At 36.9% G+C, this 23,950-nt stretch overlaps 1 protein-coding gene across 7 annotated transcripts in view; it reads right to left on the bottom strand.

The window, feature by feature from the left end:
• The window catches only part of BLNK (B cell linker), a 793,385-nt gene that overhangs the window by 109,195 nt on the left and 660,240 nt on the right, over positions 1-23,950 (bottom strand). For all 7 annotated transcript variants that reach the window (XM_053692400.1, XM_053692401.1, XM_053692403.1 and 4 more), the window contains one exon: positions 1,188-1,257. In XM_053692400.1, coding sequence (XP_053548375.1) covers positions 1,188-1,257 — 70 coding nt within the window. The remainder of the gene's footprint in view (positions 1-1,187; positions 1,258-23,950) is intronic.

Raw genomic sequence — 23,950 nt, 5'->3', positions numbered from 1 at the left:
CGCCTAGGAGCCAGCCCATTTTAGGTTCAGCATCCTGGATAGTGCTTGCTTCTTGGTGGCTACATTCAGCAAACCAATAAGCAAGCATAACCCAGGTTCTCAACCAAAAATGGGCCGGGCTCTTAAGCTTTACATTCCTGCTTTTTAAATAAAGATGGCAAGAGAATGAAGAAAAATAATTGATAATAGGAGTAAATTAGAAAGTTGCTTAACATTGCATGCTCTGGGGCCTATCTATCAAGCTCTGTAAAGAGCTTGTGGGCCCGTGTTTCTGGCGAGTCTTCAGACTCGCCAGAAACAGCAGTTATGAAGCAGCGGTCACAAAGACCGCTGCTCCATAACCCTGTCCGCCTGCTCTGAGCAGGCGGACAGGAATCACCGGAATTCAACCCAATCGAGGACGATCGGGTTGATTGACATCCCCTGCTGGCGGCCATGCTGAGCTGCTGGTGCAATGCTGAATACGGAGAGCGTATTGCTCTCCGCATTCAGCAAGGTCTTGCGGACCTAATCCCACTGTCATCCCACCGGATCAGGTCCGCAAGCCCTTTAATAAACAGGCCTCATTATCTGAATCATTAAAGAAAAATTGTGGCTTTAGTGTCCCTTTAACTGTATCTTTCTTTCCCATCCATGTGCTTATCAAACTGGAGAGAGGCTTGTACATGTTTTTTTGTTTATTTATGTCAATTGTGCTTAAAAGGATGTAGATCTCTCTCTTATCAAACTATTTGAACTCGCTTCTGCAACTACAATCCACGTGACTAGCTACCCCAAACCTTATGTCTCTGCACCCTGTAGACTGTAAGCTCTTCAGAACAGCCCCCCTCCTCCTGTACTAGTTTTATTTAATCTGTTATGTATTTGTATCTTATCATACATCTTTGTCATTATATACCCCTATCTCCGACCCAGTGCTACGGAATTTTGTGGCACTATACAAATAAATGATAATAACTAAAATGGAGAAACATTTAATATCTGAAGATCAAATTATATTATCATGCCTTTCATTACCATCTTAAAAGTTATTTTACAAAAATGCTAACATATTGCACCTTGAGTTGCATTTGGTCATTTCAACTAAAATAATTAGCATAGATAAGTAAAAAAAAATGTATGCTCGTAATGCACACAGCCAACATGAAGCATGGTTGTTTTACACTGCGGTTTAGAAAATATCTTACGTGCAGCAGGTTGTGGTGGATCCTGTGTAGGGTCGATATAATTATCATCTTCTGGTACGATATATTCATCCTACAACAAAATGAACACAAAGTGAGGAAGGAATTACAATTATGGGGTATTACAATTAAAGGGACACTCAATCAAAATTAAACTTTCATTATTCAGGTAGAGCATGCCATTTTAAACAACTTTCCAATTTACTTCCATTAACTAAATGTGCACAGTCTTTTATATTTAAACTTTTTGAGTCATCATCTACTACTGAGCATGTGCAAGAATAAGTGTGTATGCATTTGTGAATGGCAGATGGCTGTCACATGGTACCTGTATGCATTTGTGATTGGCTGATGGCTGTCACATGGTACAGGGGGAGTGGAAATAGACATAACTTTTAAAATTGTCAGAAAAAAAATCTACTACTCATTTGAAGTTCAGACTAAGTGCTATTGCACTGTCTTGTTATCTTGCATTTGTTGTTTATGCAAATCTACATTGTTGACTGGTCCTTTAAGGGGCACACTTGTCCATTGCCTAATTTTTTTTGTCATTTTTAAAAGGGACAGTAAAGTCAAATTTAAACAATACTGATTTAGAAAGAGAATGCAATTTTAAACAACTTTCAAATTTACTTTTAATATAAATTTTGCTTAGTTCTCTTGGTATACATTGTTAAAGAGTAATCATGGGTGAGCTCAGGAGTGTGCACGTGTCCTTAGTCATCTGGCAGCAGTGTTTGCAACATTGTTTATAGCCATGTTATCTATAGTTACAAAGTTTGCTGCCATATAGTATCTGCAACAATGTTTATATCAATGTTATACATAGTTACATACACTGCTGCCAAAGAATGCTGCAAACACTGCTGCCAGGTAGCAAAAGACACGTGCGCGCTCCTGATCTTCACAAGGATTACTTTTTAACAAAGAATACAAAAGAACTAAGCAAAATTGATAATAGAAATAAATTGGAAAGTTAACATTTGTATTTTCTATCCAATTTAAGTTTAATTTTGACTTTATTGTCCCTGATCATTACAGGTCTCCTTTCCACCAAAATAATGATTAAAAAAAATCTTTCATGCACATTTCAAAAAGTCAAAATTTTGTTTTTCTTTTGCTTAAAAGGGATATGAAAGCCAAACATGATTCAGACAGAGCATACCATTTAAAAAAAATAATAATCCAATTTACTTTTATTATTAAATTTGCTCCTTTCCCATGATATTCTGTCTTGAAAAAGATACCTAGGTAGGCATCTGGAGCGTTACATGTCAGGAAATAGTGCTACCATCTAGTGCTCTTGCAAATGGAAAACATTATAGTGCTTCAGAAATGGGCCGGCTCCTAAGCATATGTCCCTGCTGTTCAACAAAAGATACCAAGAAAACAAAGAAAAAAATTGATAATAGAAGTAAATTAGAAAGTTGTTTAAAATCACTTGCTCTATCTGAATCACAAATAGATTTTGGTTTTTATACCCCTTTTAAATTTTAATTGAGAAATAATACTGCAGTATTGGTTTTGTACTGCATATGAATCCTCAATGGCTGATGAGGACAACTGATTGATTGGTGGAAAGGGTCTTGCCTCTGCAATATGGCAAGTAAATATTGGGGGGGGGGGGGGGTTTAGGACAACAATGTGTATTAACCCCCCCCAAAAAAAACAAAACAACAAATTTACTTTGAAATGTCAATCGTTTTTGTTGAAATAAAGAAAAAGTTGATTAAAATGTTCCATTATCCTGTAAATAGTTATTAGCTACAATCTACTTGAAAAGCTACAGCAAACCTTACATCTCCCCAACTAGTAGACTGTAAGCTCTTTGTTGTTCTTTTTTTTTTAATTTTGCTATTATGTTTTGTATTTTACAACAAATCTGTATTATTTCATAACCCTACTTATGTACACAGCGCTACTGAAGTTGGTGGTGCCATACAAATAAATGATAATTATAACAACGGCCTTCAAATTTGATACACTGTGACATTTAAAATATACTGAGCCACTAGTATAGTTATTTGTGTTGACTTTCAAATATATAAATATCATTAAATCTCAACATATTACGCTGGATTCTCATTAAAGGGACACTAAACCCACATTTTTTCTTTCATGATTCAGATAGAGCATGCAAATTTAAGCAACTTTCTAATTTTTCTTCATTCTCTTGCTATCTTTATTTAAAAAGCAGGAATGTGATGCATAGGAGCCGGCCCATTTATGGTTGAGAACCTGGGTTATGCTTGCTTATTGGTGGATAAATGTCAGTCTGGGCTGGCTTCTAAGATTTACATTCTTGCTTTTTAAATAAAGATAGCAAGAAAAGGAAGAATTATTGATAATAGGAGTAAATTAGAAAGTTGATTAAAATTTCATGCTCTATCTGAATCATGAAATAAAAAAAATGTGGGTTCAGTGTCCCTTTAAGGTACTCTCATATCCACTGAACATCTTACTATACAATAATCATAAAAGAATATCATAAATAACTTAGTTAGATTTTAAGCTATTGGGATGTTATATCAGTATGAAAAAATAATTAAAAAAATAAAATCATGATGTTATTATGAATTTCATAGGATGATTTTTATGGTTGTTTTTAAGCATGGTTAAATCAGAATAAACTCAGAAGTACAAATGTTCCATAGCACATATTGCTATAACAGAATGACCACTGAGAGTTCATCTGAAGAGTTTAAACTTAAAGGGACAGTAAAGTCATAATTAGACAGAACATACAATTTTAAACAACTTTCCAATTTACTTCTATTTAATTTGCTTCCTTCTCTTTGCTGAAAGGTTTATCTAGGTAAGTTCAGGAGCAGCAAAGAACCTAGGTTATAGCTGCTGATTGGTGGCTGCATATATATATATATATATATATATATAATTGAAAGAAGGCATGCACTCTCTGGATTTGTGCAAATATGGTGCTTTATTGGCACATCAAAAGCAAAATGGTAACGTTTCGGGGATCAATCACCCCTTCATCAGACCAAGGGGTAATTGATCTCCCAAACGTATGCTTTGACGTGCCAATAAAGCAAAAACACCTAGATTACGAGTTTTGTCGGTAATGCTGTGCAGTGCTAACGAGCAGTTTTCCCTCACCGCTTGCCTACAGACAGCGCTGGTATTATGGGTTTTTAGAAACCCGGCGTTAGCCGCAGAAAAGTGAGCGGAGAGCAAAATTTAGCTCCACATCTTACCTCAATACCAGCGCTGCTTACGGTAGCGGTGAGCTGGCAAAACGTGCTCGTGCACGATTTCCCCATAGGAATCAATGGGGCAGAGCCGGCTGAAAAAAAACCTAACACCTGCAAAAAAGCAGTGTAAAGCTCCTAACGCAGCCCCATTGATTCCTATGGGGAAATACTTTTAATGTCTACACCTAACACCCTAACATGAACCCCGAGTCTAAACACCCCTAATCTTACACTTATTAACCCCTAATCCGCCGCCCCCGACATCGCCGACACCTGCATATTATTATTAACCCCTAATTTTTTCAATCCCCTAATGTAAAATTGTATTTAATTGTATTTAGTTTATGTAATTAATTTAATTATAGTGTAGTGTTAGGTGTAATTGTAACTTAGGTTAGAATTTATTTTACAGGTAATTTTGAATTTATTTTAACTAGGTAGCTATAACTATTTAGTAACTATTCTACCTAGTTAAAATAAATACAAACTTGCCTGTAAAATTAAAATAAATCCTAAGCTAGCTACAATGTAACTATTAGTTATATTGTAGCTAGCTTATGGTTTATTTTATCGGTAAGTATTTAGTTTTAAATAGGAATTATTTAGTGAATTGTAGTAATTTTATTTAGATTTATTTAAATTATATTTAAGTTAGGGGGGGGTTAGGGTTAGACTTAGATTTAGGGGTTAAATACATTTAATATAGTTGCGGCGACATTGTGGGCGGCAGATTAGGGGTTAATAAATGTAGGTAGGTGTCGGCGATGTTAGGGATGGCAGATTAGGGGTTAATAAAATTTAACTAGTGTTTGTGATGTGGGAGTGTGGCGGTTTAGGGCTTAATATATTTATTATAGTGGCGGCGATGTCCGGTTCGGCAGATTAGGGGTTAAAAAATTTATTTTAGTGTTTGCGATGTGGGGGGGGCTCGGTTTAGGGGTTAATAGGTAGTTTATGGGTGTTAGTGTACTTTTTAGCACTTTAGTTAAGAGTTTTATACTACGGCGTTAGCCCATAAAACTCTTAACTACTGACTTTTAAATGCGGTATCAGTCTTGACAGGAGAGGCTGTACCGCTCACTTTTTGGAAGACTCGTAATACCGGCATTATGCAAGTCCCATTGAAAATATAGGTTACGCAATTGATGTAAGTGGATTTGCAATATTTTCGAGTCTGACCAAAAAAGTGAGCGGTACACCTTTTTTCCAATTTTCTAACTTGTGTCTGCCTGCACCCTGGTAGCTGTTTTTGGAGGTGCGATTGGGCTCTACTATGAGCATTATATATATATATCTTTTTGGTCTGAGGACGGACGTTAAACGTCCGAAAACGTTCACCATTAAAAGTGTTTGAAAAAGGATCCCTAGGAGTGCACTTTGTTTCTATGTTTTGTATGCCCATTTTGCAGCACCCAGGGCTTTTGAGTATATGTTAGCTTGGAGTGCAATCCGCTTTCAATATACACACACACACACACATATACTGTGTATATATATATATATATAAATATATATATATATATATATACACACACACATACCAATTGTCATTGGCTCACCCATGTTTTTAGTTAGAAACCAGTAGTGCATTGCTGCTCCTTCAACAAATGATACTAAGAGAATGAAACAAATTTGAAAATAGAAGTAAACTGGAAAGTTATTTAATATTATATGTTCTACCAAAATCATGAGAGAAAAATTTTGGGTTTCATGTCCCTTTAAAATAATATTTAACGGGAGGCCCCAAATCATTCACAACCCCACATAGGTATTTGATCTTTTATCTAACTCTTGTGCTCAACACCCACGCCATCCATGAAACCAAGATGTGTACACTCTTATTTGAACTGTTATAAAGATACTAACATTATTAATAATTGACTCACACATTTGATATCTTATGTATTACTTTTATTTTTTTGTTTTTCGGTTACCTCATTCCTGAGTTTGATGTTTACTATCACAATGTACGAATGTTAATGTACAAAAAATACGGTTCAATAAAAAAATTTCAACATAAAATAATATTTAATTTTCTATCATAAATATGAAAGAGCAGCAATGTAACATGTTAAAATATGTTTTGCATGAAAAAAGGCTAGGTTAAAACTGCTGATATTCATATGGGAACTTACAGGAAATGCACATATAAATCATAGTTCACTATATTTAGGTATATAGTTTGCTTAATTGTGCACCATATGCCCACTCAAGAGCAAATACCCTATTCTACCTGCTCTTGATATATTGATTTACAAAGTCCACATAATTATTTAGAAAAAAAGGAGGATGTGTTTCTGTTTATATAAGTTTCACACTTGCTTGAAAGGGTTTCCAAGATCATGGTGGGCTTCCTTTTCAATAAGTTCAAAAGTTGGAACCAGCAATGTCCCTTTAATCGGAAGCTCACTGCCAGCCTCCAACAAAGTACTCTAAAACAATTCTTTATTAAAGGGACACTCAGGTCAAATTAAACTTTAATGATTCAGATAGAGCATACAATTTTATACAACTTTCCAATTTACTTCCATTAACACAATGTGCCCAGTCTTTTTATATTTATACTTTTTGAGTCACCAGCTTCTACTGAGCATGTGCAAGAATTCACAGAATCTACGTTTATGCATTTGTGATTGGCTGATGGCTGTCACATGGTACAGGGGAGTGGAAACCGTCATAACTGTGAAATTTGTCATTAAAAAAAAATCTACTACTCATTTGAAGTTCAGACTAAGTGCTATTGCACTGTCTTGTTATCACACATTTGTTGGTTAAGCAAATTTACTGTATTTACTGGTCCCTTCTCTCATCCCCTATGCTGTCCTCTCATGAACTACTCTGTCTCCTTAGAAACACTTCCCCACTAACTCTCCTGTGTCTAATCATACACGCTCCTACAAGTCTCACTCTCACCTTCTGTCACTCTCACTGCTACTACTGCTTGCTATTGGTGACGTCTCTCCTAACCCTGGCCCTGCAGCAATCACCACACTTTTACACTCTCGCTCACTCTCCCACTGCAAAAATTCTAGGTCATGCAATACCAACAATCTCATCTCCATTAACACACAGTGCTTATCCCCTCTCTTTTCTTGTGCCCTCTGGAATGCTCGCTCTGTCTGTAACAAACTTACAACTGTTTACAACCTGTTTGTTTCCAACGCTTTCAACCTTCTAGCAATTACTGAAACCTTGCTATCTTCCTCTGACACTACTTCCATTGCTGCTCTCACACATGGTGATCTTCACTTTAGCCACACACCTAGGCCAGGTGGGAGACATGGTGTTGGCATCTTACTCTCCCCCTCCTGCTCCTATCAGTACCTATCTCCATTTCCATCTCTCTCCTTTTCTTCCTTTGAAGTCCACTGCATTCGCCTGTTCTCCCCCCTCTGCCTCTCTCAGAGTGGCAGTTATCTATTGCCCCCCTGGACCAACCTCCCAATTCCTTGACAACTTTGCTGCCTGGCTTCCTCACATTCTCTCTACAAATACACCTACCCTAATTCTGGGGGACTTCAACATCCCTATTGACAACGCATCTGCCCCTGCTGCCTCTAAACTTCTCTCACTCACTGACTCCTTCGGCCTCTCACAATCCACCCTATTCCCTACCCACCGCGATGGACACTCTATTGATCTGGTATTCTCCAATCTCTGCTCTCTCTCTGATGTTGCCTGTCGCTCATTTCCTATCTCAGACCATCATCTGCTCATCTTTAATTTTAATATACAGGTTAAACCTACTTTTCCCCCTCGCCCCCGCACCTGTTGAAATCTGCACACTGTGGACCCTCCGCAACTCTCCAACCTTATTTAAATACACCTCCCCACACTTCCACGATATCCTGCGCTGACCTTGCTATAATCCAGTATAACAATACTCTCTCCTCTGCACTTGACACTCTCGCTCCACCCCAACTTTGTAAAGCCCCATGTCGTCAGCTCCAACCCTGGCACTCCCAGCAAACATGCCACCTACAAAAATGATCCCGGCACTGCTGAACGTGCCTGGAGGAAATCCCACTCTGAACCTGATTTCATGCACTATAAGTTCATTCTTTACTCTTACACCTCTGCCCTTCACTTAGCTAAGCAAACTTACTTCTCTTCTCTTATATCCACTCACTCCTCAAACCCTAAAAGACTCTTCTCCATTTTCAACTCTCTCCACTAGCCACCTGCACCACCCCCTCATCTGCATTCAGTATCAAGACCTGGCTGACTACTTTTTCAATAAAACGCTTACCATCCGAAGAAACATCCCAACACAAGTCTGCAGTCTCCCAACTTCACTCCGTCACCCCCTCTGCCACTCTCTGCACCCTCCTCCCAACCACTGAGAGTGAAGTGGCTTCCCTATTGTCTTCTTCACACCTCACTACCTGCCCACTTGACCCTATTCCTTCACATCTAATACCTTCTCTGTCTCCCACCCTCACTCCAGCTCTTACTCACATATTCAACCTATCCCTTTCTACCGGCTCATTCCCTGCCTCCTTCAAACATGCAAAAGTCACCCCATCCTCAAAAAACCCTCCCTCGACCCTAACTCTCCTGCAAACTACCGCCCCATATTACTGCTTCCGCTAGCTTAAAAAATCCTTGAAAAACTAGTTTTCGATTGCCTAACCCACTTCCTGTACTCCAACTCATTGCTTGACCCCCTGCAATCTGGCTTCCATCCACAAAACACTCAACTGAGACTGCCCTCACCAAGGTTACTAATGATCTCCTTTCTGTTAAAAACAAAGGCTACTACTCTATACTCCTCATTTTACTTGACCTCTCTGCTGCCTTTGACTATCCCCTTCTCCTACGGACTCTCAGCTCTCTTGGGCTCGGTGACACTGCCCTCTCCTGGATTCACTCTTATCTCTCTAACAGATCCTTCTCCATCTCTTTTGCTGGCGACTCCTCCTCTCTATTGCCTCTGTCTATTGGAGTACCTCAAGGCTCTTTCCTGGATCTTCTACTATTCTCTATTTAAACTTCTTCACTGGGTAAACTTATCAACAGCTATGGCTTCAACTGATACCCAGATCTACCTCTCCACCCCTGCACTCTCTCATTCTGTCATTCGTCACATCAGCGACTGCTTATCTGGCATTTCCTTCTGGATGGCCTCTCACCACCTAAAAATAAACATGTCCAAGACTGGACTACTTCTAATCCCCCCTCTAACTCTACTCAAGTTTCTAATTTTTCCATCACTGTTGGTGGCACCACTAAGTCCACCAAGTCCGCTGCCTTGTAGTCACACTTGACTCAAATTTGTCCTTCATTCCCCACATACAATTGCTCTCTTCATCCTGCCGCAACCACCTACACAATATCTCCACAATTTGTTTGTTTCTGAGTGCTGAAACTACTAAACAGCTAATCCACTCCCTGTTAATTTCTTGACTTGACTACTGTAATAACCTACTAACTGGCCTCCCTCTCTCCTGGCTCTCTTCCCTTCAATCCATCTGCCAGGCTAATCCACCTTTCTCGATGCTCTGTTTCTGCTGCACCTCTCTGTGAGTCGCTTCACTGGCTCCCCATTCACAGCAGAGTTAAATTCAAAATTCTCACCCTGACCTACAAAGCCCTCTCCAATGCTGCCCGAGCCTACCTGTCCTCACTCATAACCAAATATACTCTAGCCCGCCCCTAAGTTCCAACAATGACCTGCTCCTTGTGTCCTCTACCATCACCTCCTCTCATGCTAGACTACAGGACTTCTCTCGTGCAGCACCAACCCTCTGGAACACACTTCTTCGAGCTGTCAGACTTTCCCCTAACCTCATTAATAAGCTTTGTTCAGGGAAGCTTATCACCCGACTCATTAACAAATTGACTTCACTTTCCTTACCATAACAGTTGCCCTCATCTATCTCCTCACATCTAGATTGTAAATTCCCACGGGAATAGGGCCCTCAAATCCCCCTGTATTTGTCTGTAAAATTTTGTATTTTATTGTATTGTTTCTCCGTTGTACTTTTATCTTTGTACCCATGGGCAGCGCTGCGGAATCTGTTGGCGCTTTACAAATAAAGAATAATAATAATATGCAATATTTTAAATTCTAACTGCTGTAGTTTATGTATGTATATATATATATATATATATATATATATATATATATATATATATTATACACACACAATACATAAATATTTAATATATGTATTTATATATATCTTTTCACAAAGGGATTTCTGCATATAATTTGTATATAATTATAAGTGAGTTGTACTTTCTGTACAAATTCTTAACATCCTTCTAAAGCCAGAAGAGTAATAAATAAACAGTGGAAACTCATTTACCATCTGTTAATTCTGGTTCTTTTTATTAAAAGGGTCTATGTCTGTAGCTCTCCATAAATAACAATGCGCAGCCACACTTGACAGTGTTCATAAAGGATTCTTTGACCCATGTTTAAATTGTCACTCAGGTCACATTGATATGCAATAATAATGTGAAAATCTGTTGCCTTCCTTTTTAATATACCATTAAATATTTTTGGACCAAATTAAAATTTATTTTTGTGCTGCATCCTTGAAGGTAAAAATAAGAATATGTTATTTTGTCCGTTTTTAGATTTTCTTTTTTATACATTTGCATGTGTTGAGGATGTGCCTATTATATTATTTAACAAATATTTTTTTTAACACTTTATCCTTCACACCATAAGATGGTAGATGTTGCTGGATCCATAATCAACCTAAGTACTCATTAAATTACAAATCTAGTCTAGACAATTGCATGGCAATTAGTCTATCAATTTGTGGGAATGGATGAACCAAAACGCAAAGCAATTACTCAACTGTCTGACTTCATAATTAAGATATAATAGATGAATCTAGTAAGTAAGATTTGTTGTGACTCATTTATGACTTGACATTGCTATAAGAAGATAAAATGATATGATATTAGAAAATCATTACATTAAAGTGTTTACTAAAAATATTTTTTCTTTAATTATCTCAATATATATATGTCTGACTAACTCTTGAAATAGTGGCCATTTGTTTTAACTGAATATTTAAAAGGTACAGCCTACTCCAGATTTTTTTTATTGTTTAAAAAGATAGATAATCCCTTTATTACCCATTACCCTGTTTTGCATAACCAACACGGTTATATTAATATACTTTTTACCTCTGTGATTAAATTGTATCTAAGCCTCTGCAGACTGCCCCCTTATCTCAGTGCTTTTGACAGACTTGCATTTTAGCCAATCAGTGCCCTCTTCTCATAAGTAACTCCACAGGCATGAGCACAATGTTATCTATATGAAACACATGAACTAATGCCCTCTACCTGTGAAAAAACTGTCAAATGCATTTAGATAAGAGGCGGCCTTCAAAGGATTAGAAATTAGCATATGAGCCTACCTAGGTTTAGCCTTTAAATAAAGAATACCAAGAGAACAAAGCAAATTTGATGATAAAAGTAAATTGGAAAGTTGTTTAAAATGACATGCCCTGTCTGAATCATGAAAGTATAATTTTGACTAGACTGGCCCTTTAATTCATTTTTAAATATGTGGTTCTTGCACTATTAGAAAATATACAACTTGGGCATACCCTGAACAAATAAAATTCCAAGGCAGAATACAAAAGCAGACAAACACACATACAGTTGCTGGTGATAGATGGTTACACAATGTGCTTATTGTCATTGACTCACCAAATGTGTTCAGCTAAGTCCCAGTAGTGCATGGCTTAGCAGGAATTAAACATAAAGAGCATTTTATTATTTCACTAAAGCTTGCAAATAATGAACACATTATATAATCTTCTTTTTGCTATTTTAGGCCCCTTTAACTATCATTACCAAGGACATATACTACATCAGAATAATAGGACTACTCTTTTTTTTCCCATCTACCATTTTCTGGATCTTGAATAACCTTTATTTTGCCCTACAACCATTTAACTTTATTCTTTTCTCTTTCTAAAACTTTTACTTGGTTCTTAAGTACCTATTATATGAGATTTCAGAAATTACCTGCATAGACACATCCTAACAAGAGATTCCTGTTAGAAGTACTCCTACCAGCCATATAGATAGAATTGAAGGATCAGTAAAGTTGAATACAATGATGTAAACTATGCTTCAAATAATGAAAAGAGCTATTGTTAGACTCCGACAGCTATGAAATTGCTGAATTGTCACAGTAGAGGACAGTGCAAGAAGTCTTTCAAATACTTAACAAAAAATAATGCTGAAGATATTTCAAGACAATACAAGCTAAGGTTTACATAGTAAAAGGGACATGAAACCCAAACATTTTCTTTCATGATTTAGATTTAGCATACAATTGTAAACATTTCTCTAATTTACTTCTATAATCAATTTTGCTTTATTCTTTTAGTATCATTTCTTGAAGGAGCAGCAATGCACTACTGGGAAAAAAGCTGTGCACATCGAAAAGCCGATCACAAGAGTCATATATGGAGTTTTGCAGGGAATGTGTCGGATTTGGCTTTTTTTTTCTCCACTTTTTTGTGTCATACCAATACAAACAAAATAAATAAACATGAGAATACTTAAACATTTGTCATTGCAACAATTTTCTGGGCGAAGTGGTGCATTATCTGACAGAAATGCAGGGGTGTCAATATTTTTAGCCATGACTGTATATGGGCAGCCACCAATCAGCAGCTAGTTTCTAGTAGGGTATTGCTGTTTTTAAGCCTACCTAGGTATGCTCTTCAACAAATGATACCAAGACAGCAAAGCAAATTAGATAATAGCAGTAAATTGTAAAGTTGTTTTAAATGCATGCTCTATCTGAATTATGAAAGTTTAAATTTGACTTTACTGTCACTTTAATAATAACTATATTTAAAAGTTATGCCATAACAACAGTGTGTGGGGATTATTGCTCTTTTATGGTTTTATTTTTTATTTGATTTAGACATAAGATCACCTATCTCACTTTTGCCTGAAGCCATTTTCTTTTCTGATCCTCAAAACATGAATACACTGCAATTTTGTTCATGTCAATGCTATTTTAGTATTTCTTTATATAGTTTGCATTTTTGTAATATTATGGAATTCTGAGTTATATAATATGTTTTTGGTTTACATATATCACTTTCTTGCACTTCAGTGCTTAGTTTGCCTCATGTCATACACTCTTCTTCCTTCTTTTTCATGATTATGACTGTCATCCTGTTAGGTATATGGAGGTGGCCTCCTTAGAACAATAATGGTTCATATAGATCTTTCAGCCATCATCATCAAATTGCTGCATCAGCTTTCTGGGATTTGTGGTTCTTCACGCTGATGATTAACAGAGTAACATGTTTATTGCTCCTTTTTCTGCCTATACTGTATATGCAGACATAAAATAAAGTAATTATTATGTTTAATACAGAATAATTACTATATTTTATGTAACTTCTTTTGGGGTCCTTTGATTGGCATTACAATCTATGTATATGGGTGCTTGGGTGACGGCCACAATTTGTCAATTATTTATTTCTGTACAGGAAAGTTCTTATAGCCAATATAAAATAAATAGTACAATAATTTCAGCTATCTATAAAAAGGCCAAATCAAATTGCTGGTAAATGATAATGTAAATAATTTAAACAAGAAAATAGAGAGACGCACTTAACTGAGACAGAACAAAAGCTAGAAAAACTTCTGTGCTTGTCCACAAGGCCAGTGCCACTCATGGTGCAGTCTCTTTTAGCACATTATGCCTTTCACAGAGAAAAAATATCCTGTAGCACATCAGTCTAATCCTGCCCAATGACAGTCCAGCACCGAAATACCAAGCAATTCTTCTCTGAACAAGAGAAAATAACAAACCCCAGACGTACGTTTTGGCCTCCCAAATCTCTCTCTAGGGCATATGTGCAAGGAGTTCACCTCTGGTTTCCCCTTTTTACTCATAGGGAAACCCAAGAGTAATTTGCATACTAACAAGAAAATAGAGACGTACTCAACTGAGAACAAAAGCTAGAAAAACTTCTGTGCTTGTCTACAAGGCCAGTGCCACTCAAGGTGCAGTTTCGGGGCTAGAATGACCACGTCAGCGGAATCAGACTGATATACTACAGGAAAGTTTTCCTCTGTGAAAAGCACAATTGGGCAGAAAGAAGCTACTCCCAGGTGGCAACCGGGCCATAGAACAAGCTATTGAGCTGCTGTTCGTTCCCGGCAGACTGCTTCTCATTCTGTTTTGCAAATGTGAATAATTCATAAGTAAAACTGTAGACATAACTGTAGAATGTAATGAAAAGCTAGAAAACTTGATGTAACTGGCATTTAAAAACAATATGGCCTAATCAAAAAAGAGAAAAGAGAGGTATATTTTACTTAAAGGGACAGTCTACACCAGAATTTTTATTGTTTGAAAAGATAAATAATCCCTTTATTACCCATTCCCTAGTTTTGCATTACCAACACAGTTATATAAATATACTTTTTACCTCTGTGATTACCTTGTATCTAAGCCTCTGCAAACTGCCCCCTTATTTCAGTTTTTAGACAGACATCCATTTTAGCCAATCAGAGCTTGCTCACTGGAACTCCACGTGTGTGAGCACAGTGTTATCTATATGACAAACGTGAACTAACACCCTCTAGTGGTGAAAAACTGTCAAAATGCCCTGAGAGAAGAGGCGGCCTTCAAGGGCTTAGAAATTAGCATATGAACCTCCTAGGTTTAGCTTTCAACTAAGAATACCAAGAGAACAAAGCAAAATTGGTGATAAAAGTAAATAGGAAAATTGTTTAAAATTACATTCTCTATCTGAATCATGAAAGTTTATTTTGGACTAGACTGTCCCTTTAAAGGACCACTCAATGCAGTAGAATTGCATAATTAACAAGTGCATAAGAAAAAGACAATGCAATAACACCTACTCTGAATTTCAAATAAGCAGTAGATTTTTTTCTGACAAATTTATTTTTTAGTCCCCCTGTATCATGTGACAGACATTAGCCAATCACAGACTGGTATACGTACGTATACCCTGTGAGCTTGTGCACATGCTCAGTAGGATCTTGTTCCCCAGAAAGTGTGAATATAAAAAGACTGCAATATTTGATAATGGAAGTAAATTTGAAAGTGTCTTAAAACTGCTGCTCTAACTGAATCATAAAAGTTAATTTTGACTTGAGTGTCTCTTTATACTAGAACTAAAGCTAATTACACCAGGTTATACAGAGCCGAAGATACATTTATTATTATGACTCAAAAAGTTTCTAGAGGTTGTGTTTTCACAAGAATGGAAGAGGTGGATTTCACTGTTCTGGACAATATTATAGTACATGTGGCCCTCGGTTTACAACGGTTCAATTTGCACCGTTTCAGAATAACAATCTTTTTTTCCAGTCATGTGACTGCTATTGAAAAGCATTGAGAAGCAGTGCATTGATTAAAATAGCCAGTAGGTGGAGCTGTCTGCTTGTGTTGCAGCAAAGCCATGCAAGCTGAAATTAATCAGTTTAACCAGACCTGAGCCATCAAGCAGATTTCAAAGGAACAAGATCTTCCTGTATATAAATCAGTCCAGATTTGAATGCATAGAAAGAACTGTTTGCAGAAAAATGCAAGTGAAGTCTGTGTTGTGTGATTATTTTATTAGGTTTATTACGCTGTTTAGCAAATGTCTTTGTTCATTTAACTTATTTTAATTATATATTCTGTGTTGTGTGACTATTTTATTAGGTTTATAATGCTTTTTAACATTTAAAGTCTTCATTTCAAATCTTTAAAAATAATGTATTAGGTGTTACTTATGACAATTTTGAGAGGGGCCTGGAACCTATCTCCCTCACTTCCCATTGACTTACATTATAAACTGGGTTTCAATTTGCAACGGTTTCGATTTACAACCATTCCTTCTGGAACCTAACCCCTGCGTAAACGGAGGGCTACCTGTATTTAGAAAACAGAGCTTCAGAGTGAGAGATATGTTTTCCTTGGGAAAAACAAGTATCATACAAAAGATGCTTAGATATTGGTGATGGCGGAGGGATGCAGATAAGAATTTTTACAAAAGCCAATTCAAACTCTTCCTACTCATCGTTTCTTGGAACAAGGTAAATATGTTATTCATCAATTCTGGTTTTGTGTCAAACCATTTATTTTATAGACTTTCAAGAATCAGTATTTAACACCCCGCCCGGATAAAAATGAATAATTAAAATAAAAAAATAAAAAGGATTTGAGTAATTCTAATAAATTAATCTTTCTCTGCAGAAAATGTCAATAATAAAGTCACATTCCTGATTCTTCAATGATTAAAAACAATCTATTTGGTTCTGCTTCATTACAGAGCACCACAGTGACGGAAAGGTTGTCACTTACATAAAGATATGCATTGTTCAGATTCAATATCTCTTTCACAAGATTCATGCAAAGAACCCTTGTAGTGGCTAAACCATATGGAGAAATAGAATGGGAGAGCAATAATTGGGCTTAAGTTGCTTAGGCTGGTTTATAAGATGTGACCGGCTCTTTAGAAGGGGGCAAAAGTATTCACATTGGTAAATTAATTAATTAATTAATTAATTGACAAAGTCTTTAAGAAAATATGTCACACTGTGGTATAATTCTAACATTGGACTATGTATAACAGTGTTGGCCGAACCCAAATTTTTTTCTTTCATGATTCAGATAGAGCATGCAATTTTTAGCAACATTCAAATTTACTCCTATTATCAATTTTACTTCATTCTCTTGGTATCTTCATTTAAAAAGCAGGAATGTAAATCTTAGGTGCCGGCCCATTTTTGATTCAGCACCTGGGTAGCGCTTGCCGATTGGTGGCTTAAATGTAGTCGCAAATAAGCAAGCCCTATCTAGGGTGCTCAACCTAAAATGGGCTGACGGGTAAGCTTTACAATCCTGCTTTTCAAATAAAGATAGCAAGGGAACAAAGAACATTTTGATAATAGGAGTAAATTTGAAAGTTGCTTAAAATTGCATGCTCTATCTGAATCATGAAAGAAAAAAATTGGGTTTAGTATTCTTTAAATCGTAAAAAAAATCTGATTTTCCTTATTCTAATAATTCCATTCTAGAGTTTTCTAGTTTGCTTTCAGTCAGTGGAGAGCTGTCTGCCTCATAGCATGTACGATTTCTTTCATTGAGGTCTTTCAAGTTAAAGATGCATACACTCTTAGAACTTGAAAAAGTTCCATTCCAATATGATTTGTTTGTATCACTGGTATGATTAGATTTTAATCCCTATTATTCTTGTAATCACATATATCTGATTTTCCAGGTGAACATAAATCTAATAGAACAATATTTACTGCTTTGCATTTTTAATGCACTCCAAATGATAAACCACTATCCTATTAAACACAAATGTATCTGGAAACAGATATGCAGCTGTCTTAGAATACAAAATCTACCCAACCCCCTAGTTATTCTTATGTTTGGGGTATTAATATTAATATATATATACAAAAATAGTTTATGATTAAAACAGCTGTCAGACAAATTTGTTGTTGTTCTTTTAACTCTGTTTCATACTTCTGAAGAGCATTTCTGATGTTCATGTGATGAATATTATTTGGGACATTTTTTTCCCTAAAAGGCATTATTATTTTTTTTACATTTGTCAGACAGACAGACTTATACATATTTCTAGCATCTTTTATCCTAATCTTACTAATCCAAATCTGTATGTTTAGACAAATGAAATGTGTCAAGGTATTTTTATTCTCCCTGGCTTCTGTAGTTCGTAGTGGAATACAGACGGTATCAAGTTACTCTGTGGCACAGTTGGCTCATAGGTTTCGTTGCTTGGGGGGCTGTGAATGTTTACCTGCTGACCTATATAGAGTGCAGTTTAGAAGTAGGTTTTTACTGTGTGTACAAATTCTTTGTATGAAATTCCACTTGAATTATTTCGTATTGATGGAAACCAAAGGGGTTTCCATCTAACAAGGAGCTGCACTGGATTCAAGTGGATCTTCTCAGTAGACATCACTAGGGATGGGCGAATGTGTTTATGTTCGAATTCGAATGTTATTGTAGAAATTCAATTTACATAATCGAATGTTGATAAGAACGAATATTCTTAAATATTTTATAATCGAATGTTATTTACAGTTTTCAAATGTCACTTTCGATTCCAGAATGTTCATAATTAGATGGAATGTCCACATTTGAAATTTCAAATGTAACATTTGAAATTTCAAATGTAACATTCGATTTTATACTATTCAGATGTGCAATAATTTATGTAGTAGGGAATTTAGTAAATTGATACATAATAGATACAAATATATCAATTCCAATCTTTCTACAGTATTTTGAATATTGCACAATTTGAATATTAAATTTAACCCCTTAGTGACCAGGCCACTTTTCAATTTGTTGACCATCTGGGACCAAGGCTATTTTTGCATTTCTGCGATGTTTGTGTTTAACTGTTATTTTCCTCTTACTCATTTACTGTACCCACACATATTATATACCGTTTTTCTCGCCATTAAATGGACTTTCTAAAGATACCATTATTTTCATCATATCTTATAATTTACTATAAAAAAATTATAAAATATTAGGAAAAAATGAAAAAAAAAACACTTTTTCTAACTTTGAGCCCCAAAATCTCTAACACATCTACAACCAACATAAAATACCAATGCTAAACAGTTTCTAAATTTTGTCTTGAGTTTAGAAATACCCAATGTTTACATGTTCTTTGCTTTTTTTGCAAGTTATAGGGCAATAAGTACAAGTAGCACTTTGCTATTTCAAAACCATGTTTTTTCAAAATTGGCGATAGTTACATTGTAACACCAATATCTGTCAGGAATCCCTGAATAACCCTTCAAATTTATATATTTTTAAAAAGAAGACAACCTAAGGTATTAAACTTGGGGTATTTTGACTTTTTTCATGCAACCATTTTACCACCAATCTATGCCAAAGTTTGGGGGGGGAAAAAAATAATTTGATTTTTTGACAAATAGCAATTTAAGAATACATTTACTGATAAAATGGTAAGGGTTACTGCCAAATAACACCCTAATATGTCTTCAGTAGCATCTCCTGGGTACAGTGATACCACCCATGTATAGGTGTGTCGGGTTCTCGGGGGGCTAAAAGCCCTTATTGTTAGAGAGCGCATTCCAGTTTTTCAACTTGGAATGTTCACATCGGTCATTATGCACCCATGTCCTATTTGGGACATTTCTGAAGCTGGCCAATGGAATTTACCCCCATCAAACCATATATTTTTGAAAAGTAGACACCCTAGGGTATTTCAAATGCTGGTATTTTAACACTTTCCATGCACTAATTCAACCACTAGTCTTTGTCAAACTTTTGGGTAGTCATTTTTTTGTGTTATTTTTCACACACATTGTACTTTAGGCATGTATTTTCAGTTCCTGTTATGTGTTACTGCCAAAAACCACGTCAATATGTGTTCAACAATATCTCCCGAGTACAGTTATACCACCTATGTATAGGTGTGTAGGGTTCTCTGGGGGCTAAATGGCCTTATTTTTAGGTAGCGCATTCCAGTTTTTCAACTTGGAATTTTCACATTGGTCATCATGCACCCATGTCCTATTTGGGACATTTCTGAAGCTGGCCAATGGAATTTACCCCCATCAAACCATATATTTTTGAAAAGTAGACACCCTAGGGTTTTTCAAATGCTGATATTTTAACACTTTCCATGCACTAATTCAACCACCAGTCTTTGTCAAACTTTTGGGTAGTCATTTTTTTGTGTTATTTTTCACACACATTGTACTTTAGGCATGGATTTTCAGTTCCTGTTATGTGTTACTGCCAAAAAACACCTCAATATGTGTTCAACAACCTCTCCTGAGTACAGTGATACCACCCATGTATAGGTGTGTTGGGTTCTCTGGGGGCTAAAAGGCCTTATTTTTAGGAAGCCCATTCCATTTTTTCCACTTTGAATTTTCACATCCCATGCACCCATGTCCTATTTAAGACATTTCTGAAGCCGGCCAATGTAATTTACCTCAATCAAACCATATATTTTTGAAAAGTAGACTTCCTAGGGTATTTCAAATGCAGGTATTTTAACACTTTCCATGCACTAATGTAACCACTAGTCTTTGTCAAACTATTGGGTATTCATATTTTTGTGTTATTGTTCACATACATTGTACTTTAGACATGGATTCACATGGATACTACCAAAGAAGACACCAATATGTGGTCACCAACATCTCCTGAGTTCAGTGATACCACCTATGCATAGGTTTGGTGGCTTGTTTGGGGGGTGCAATGCCAAATGTCTGACATGCGTTTGTGATTTTTTTTCACATTTAACATATTTTCTTTGCCTATCGTCTTTTTGGGGGGTCTTTTAACATACCCCAATGTATTTGTTTTCCATGAATGTGCATATATTTGAAAAGTTGACACCCCAAGGTATTGTATATGGTGTGCTTTGATGCCTTTGAAGCAACCGTTTTAGCCCAAAAAATTGGAGAAAGTGTATGGTGGTAATTTTTCAATTTTCATTTTTACAGACACATTGCTTTTTGACTATGATTTAGGAGAGACTGTTGTAAGTTATTGCAAAAGAATACTTCAGGTTGTTTTCTGCAAGGCACCCTGAGTACACCTATGCCCCCCATGCATAGGTTTGCCAGGATTTTGGGAAGGTTATGTTACAATTTTATGACTTGTGATTTTAGTTATTAACAATGAGAGTATTTCTTCTGATAGGCCTATCTTTAGTTTGTGGCCTATTGCATACCCCACTTTTATTTATTGCCATGAAAGTGTATATTTTTTAAATGTTGACACCCCAAGGTATTGTATATGGTGTGCTTTGATGCCTTTGAAGAAACCGTTTTAGCCCAAAAAATTGGAGAAAGTGTATGGTGGTTATATTTCAATTTTCATTTTTACAGACACATTGCTTTTTGACTATGATTTAGGAGAGACTGTTGTAAGTTATTACAAAAACATACTTCAGGTTGTTTTTTGCAAGGCACCCTGAGAACACCTATGTCCCCCATGCATAGGTTTGACAGGGGTTTTGGTTAAAAAAAAATAACAGGCCCAATTTTAGAAAAAAATAGAGTAGTGAAATGTAAAAATCTGGCACAGTAAAAGTAAAAAAAACAAAAACCCATCTAACAGTAAACATAACCAAAAAAAAATATTTATATATATAACACCAAATGTATTTATTTTTTTAAAAATTGACCATTGTATGGTACCGTTTGAAGCAGTCCCCAATGCAGAGTGCAGGCTGTCCAGGGCAATCAGGACAGTGATATATGGTGTCCCTTCTCTTCCCCCTCTTGGTACAGACTCTGCATTTTTTTTTGTGGTTTCTGCTTTGCGGCAGTAGGGGGGATTTTAAAAATAAAATGAGTAGCCCCAACTCTGCTCTCTCCCATCACCGCCCGGGGAGCAGGTGCATCATGGTACAAAATCCCAGTAATAATCTGGAGCTGAAACTGTAAAAAAGTTTTTTTAACTCTGGGGTTTGCTTTTTTGAACAACAAAAAAGTGTTGTGGGTTGCAATCTGCATTAGGTAAATTGCAACCTTTTTGTACCAGGCCCTTGTCTTCCGCATAATTAGGTAGGGCTGCAGCAGCTGATCAGCCAGATCAACCCCACCCATATGCCGGTTATAAGACTTGATGCACACTGGCTTCCTTATGATCTCAGCTCTGCCACGTACAGAAACCGCCACCGTCCTCTCTGTGTGGATGGTGGTAAGAAGGTATACATCCTTCTTGTCTCTGTACTTAAGTGCCAACAGCTCCTCTTGGCGCAGAGCTGAGGTCTCCCCCCTTCGTAGCCGGGTGCGTACAAGTTGTCCTGGGAAACCTGCGCGGTTCTTTTTAATTGTACCGCAAGCTACTGTATCAAAGCAATACAGTAGCTTGAACAAAAGGACACTTGTATAAAAATTGTCTAAGTACAAGTGATACCCTTTGTTCATTAGGGGTAATATCAGGTCCCAGACAATCTTGCCAGTGGTTCCCATATGTTCTGGGCAACCTGGAGGGTCAAGGTGGCTATCCTTCCCCTCATACACCCGGAAGGCCTGAGTATACCCAGTCTCGCTGTCACAGAGCTTATACACCTTTACCCCATATCTGGAGCGTTTGGAAGGAATATACTGCTTGAATCCCAGCCTTCCCTTATACTTCATTAGGGATTCATCAACGCATATATTCCTTCCAGGTGTATAAGCCTCTGCAAACCTGGCAGAAAAGTGGGTTATCAGGGGGCGGATTTTATACAGCCTGTCAAATTGGGGATGCTCCCTAGGGGGGCACAGGCTGTTGTCGCTGAAGTGCATGAAATGCAGAATCATTTCATACCTCTTCCTCGACATAGTCTGGGAGAAAATGGGGGTAGAGCAGATGGGGCTACTACTCCAGTAGGAGCGAATGGAGGGTTTCTTTATGATGCCCATCAGCATAGTCAATGCCCAGAATTTTTTTAATTCTGGCACATTGATGGGGGCCCATTGCTGCTTTGCCAAATATGTTCCAGGCTTTGCAGCACGGAACTGATGGGAATATAAATTAGTTTGGGCGACAATGTTCCCCAATATATCATCGCACAGAAACACTTCCAGAAACTGCTGGGGGCTAAAACCTGCCACATCTATATTTATGCCAGCATTTGCTGTGAAGGGTGGGATATCTGGCCTCTGGAGATGAGGCGTTACCCACTCTTCAGCAGCAATGGCAGCAACACGCCTCCTTCTGGCAGGGGGGCTAGCAGGGGGGCTGGCAGGGGGGGTAGCAGGGGGGCTGGCAGGGGGGCTAGCAGCCACAGATACATCACTATCAGTTGAGACTGCATCTAGTGATGTATCTGAGCACATGGCAGGGTCAAAATTGGGGTCTGAGTCAGAAATAGAGGCATCTGACTCTGACCCAAGGATGGCATACGCCTCCTCAGCACTATATCTTTTCTGTGACATTTTTGTATCTGTCACAGAAAACAATTACTAAAAAAAATTAAATTAACTAAATTAATTAACTAGCAAAAAAGTACAGCTATGCTACTGCCAGTGATTTATAGCGATCACTGGCAAGCTAGGGGTTAATGGCTCTGAAAATTAAATTAAATTAACTAAATGTTTCTGAAAAGAGCCTTTGGGTTTTTAAAAAATTACAACAACAAAATTAACCCCTAAAAAAATGCACAGACAGCAAAAAAGTACAGCTATGCAACTGCCAGTGATTTATAGCGATCACTGGCAAGCTAGGGGTTAATGGCTCTGAAAATTTAATTAAATTAACTAAATTAATTAACTAAATTAACTAGCAAAAAAAGTACAGCTATGCTACTGCCAGTGATTTATAGCGATCACTGGCAAGCTAGGGGTTAATGGCTCTGAAAATTAAATTAAATTAACTAAATGTTTCTGAAAAGAGCCTTTGGGTTTTTAAAAAATTACAACAACAAAATTAACCCCTAAAAAAATGCACAGACAGCAAAAAAGTACAGCTATGCAACTGCCAGTGATTTATAGCGATCACTGGCAAGCTAGGGGTTAATGGCTCTGAAAATTAAATTAAAATAACTAAATGTTTCTGAAAAGAGCCTTTGG

This window comes from Bombina bombina, chromosome 9, assembly GCF_027579735.1.
Source record: "Bombina bombina isolate aBomBom1 chromosome 9, aBomBom1.pri, whole genome shotgun sequence".
Classification (NCBI taxonomy): domain Eukaryota; kingdom Metazoa; phylum Chordata; class Amphibia; order Anura; family Bombinatoridae; genus Bombina; species Bombina bombina.
Note: the sequence above shows the minus strand (reverse complement) of the source record. Positions and strands in the feature narration are given on the sequence as shown.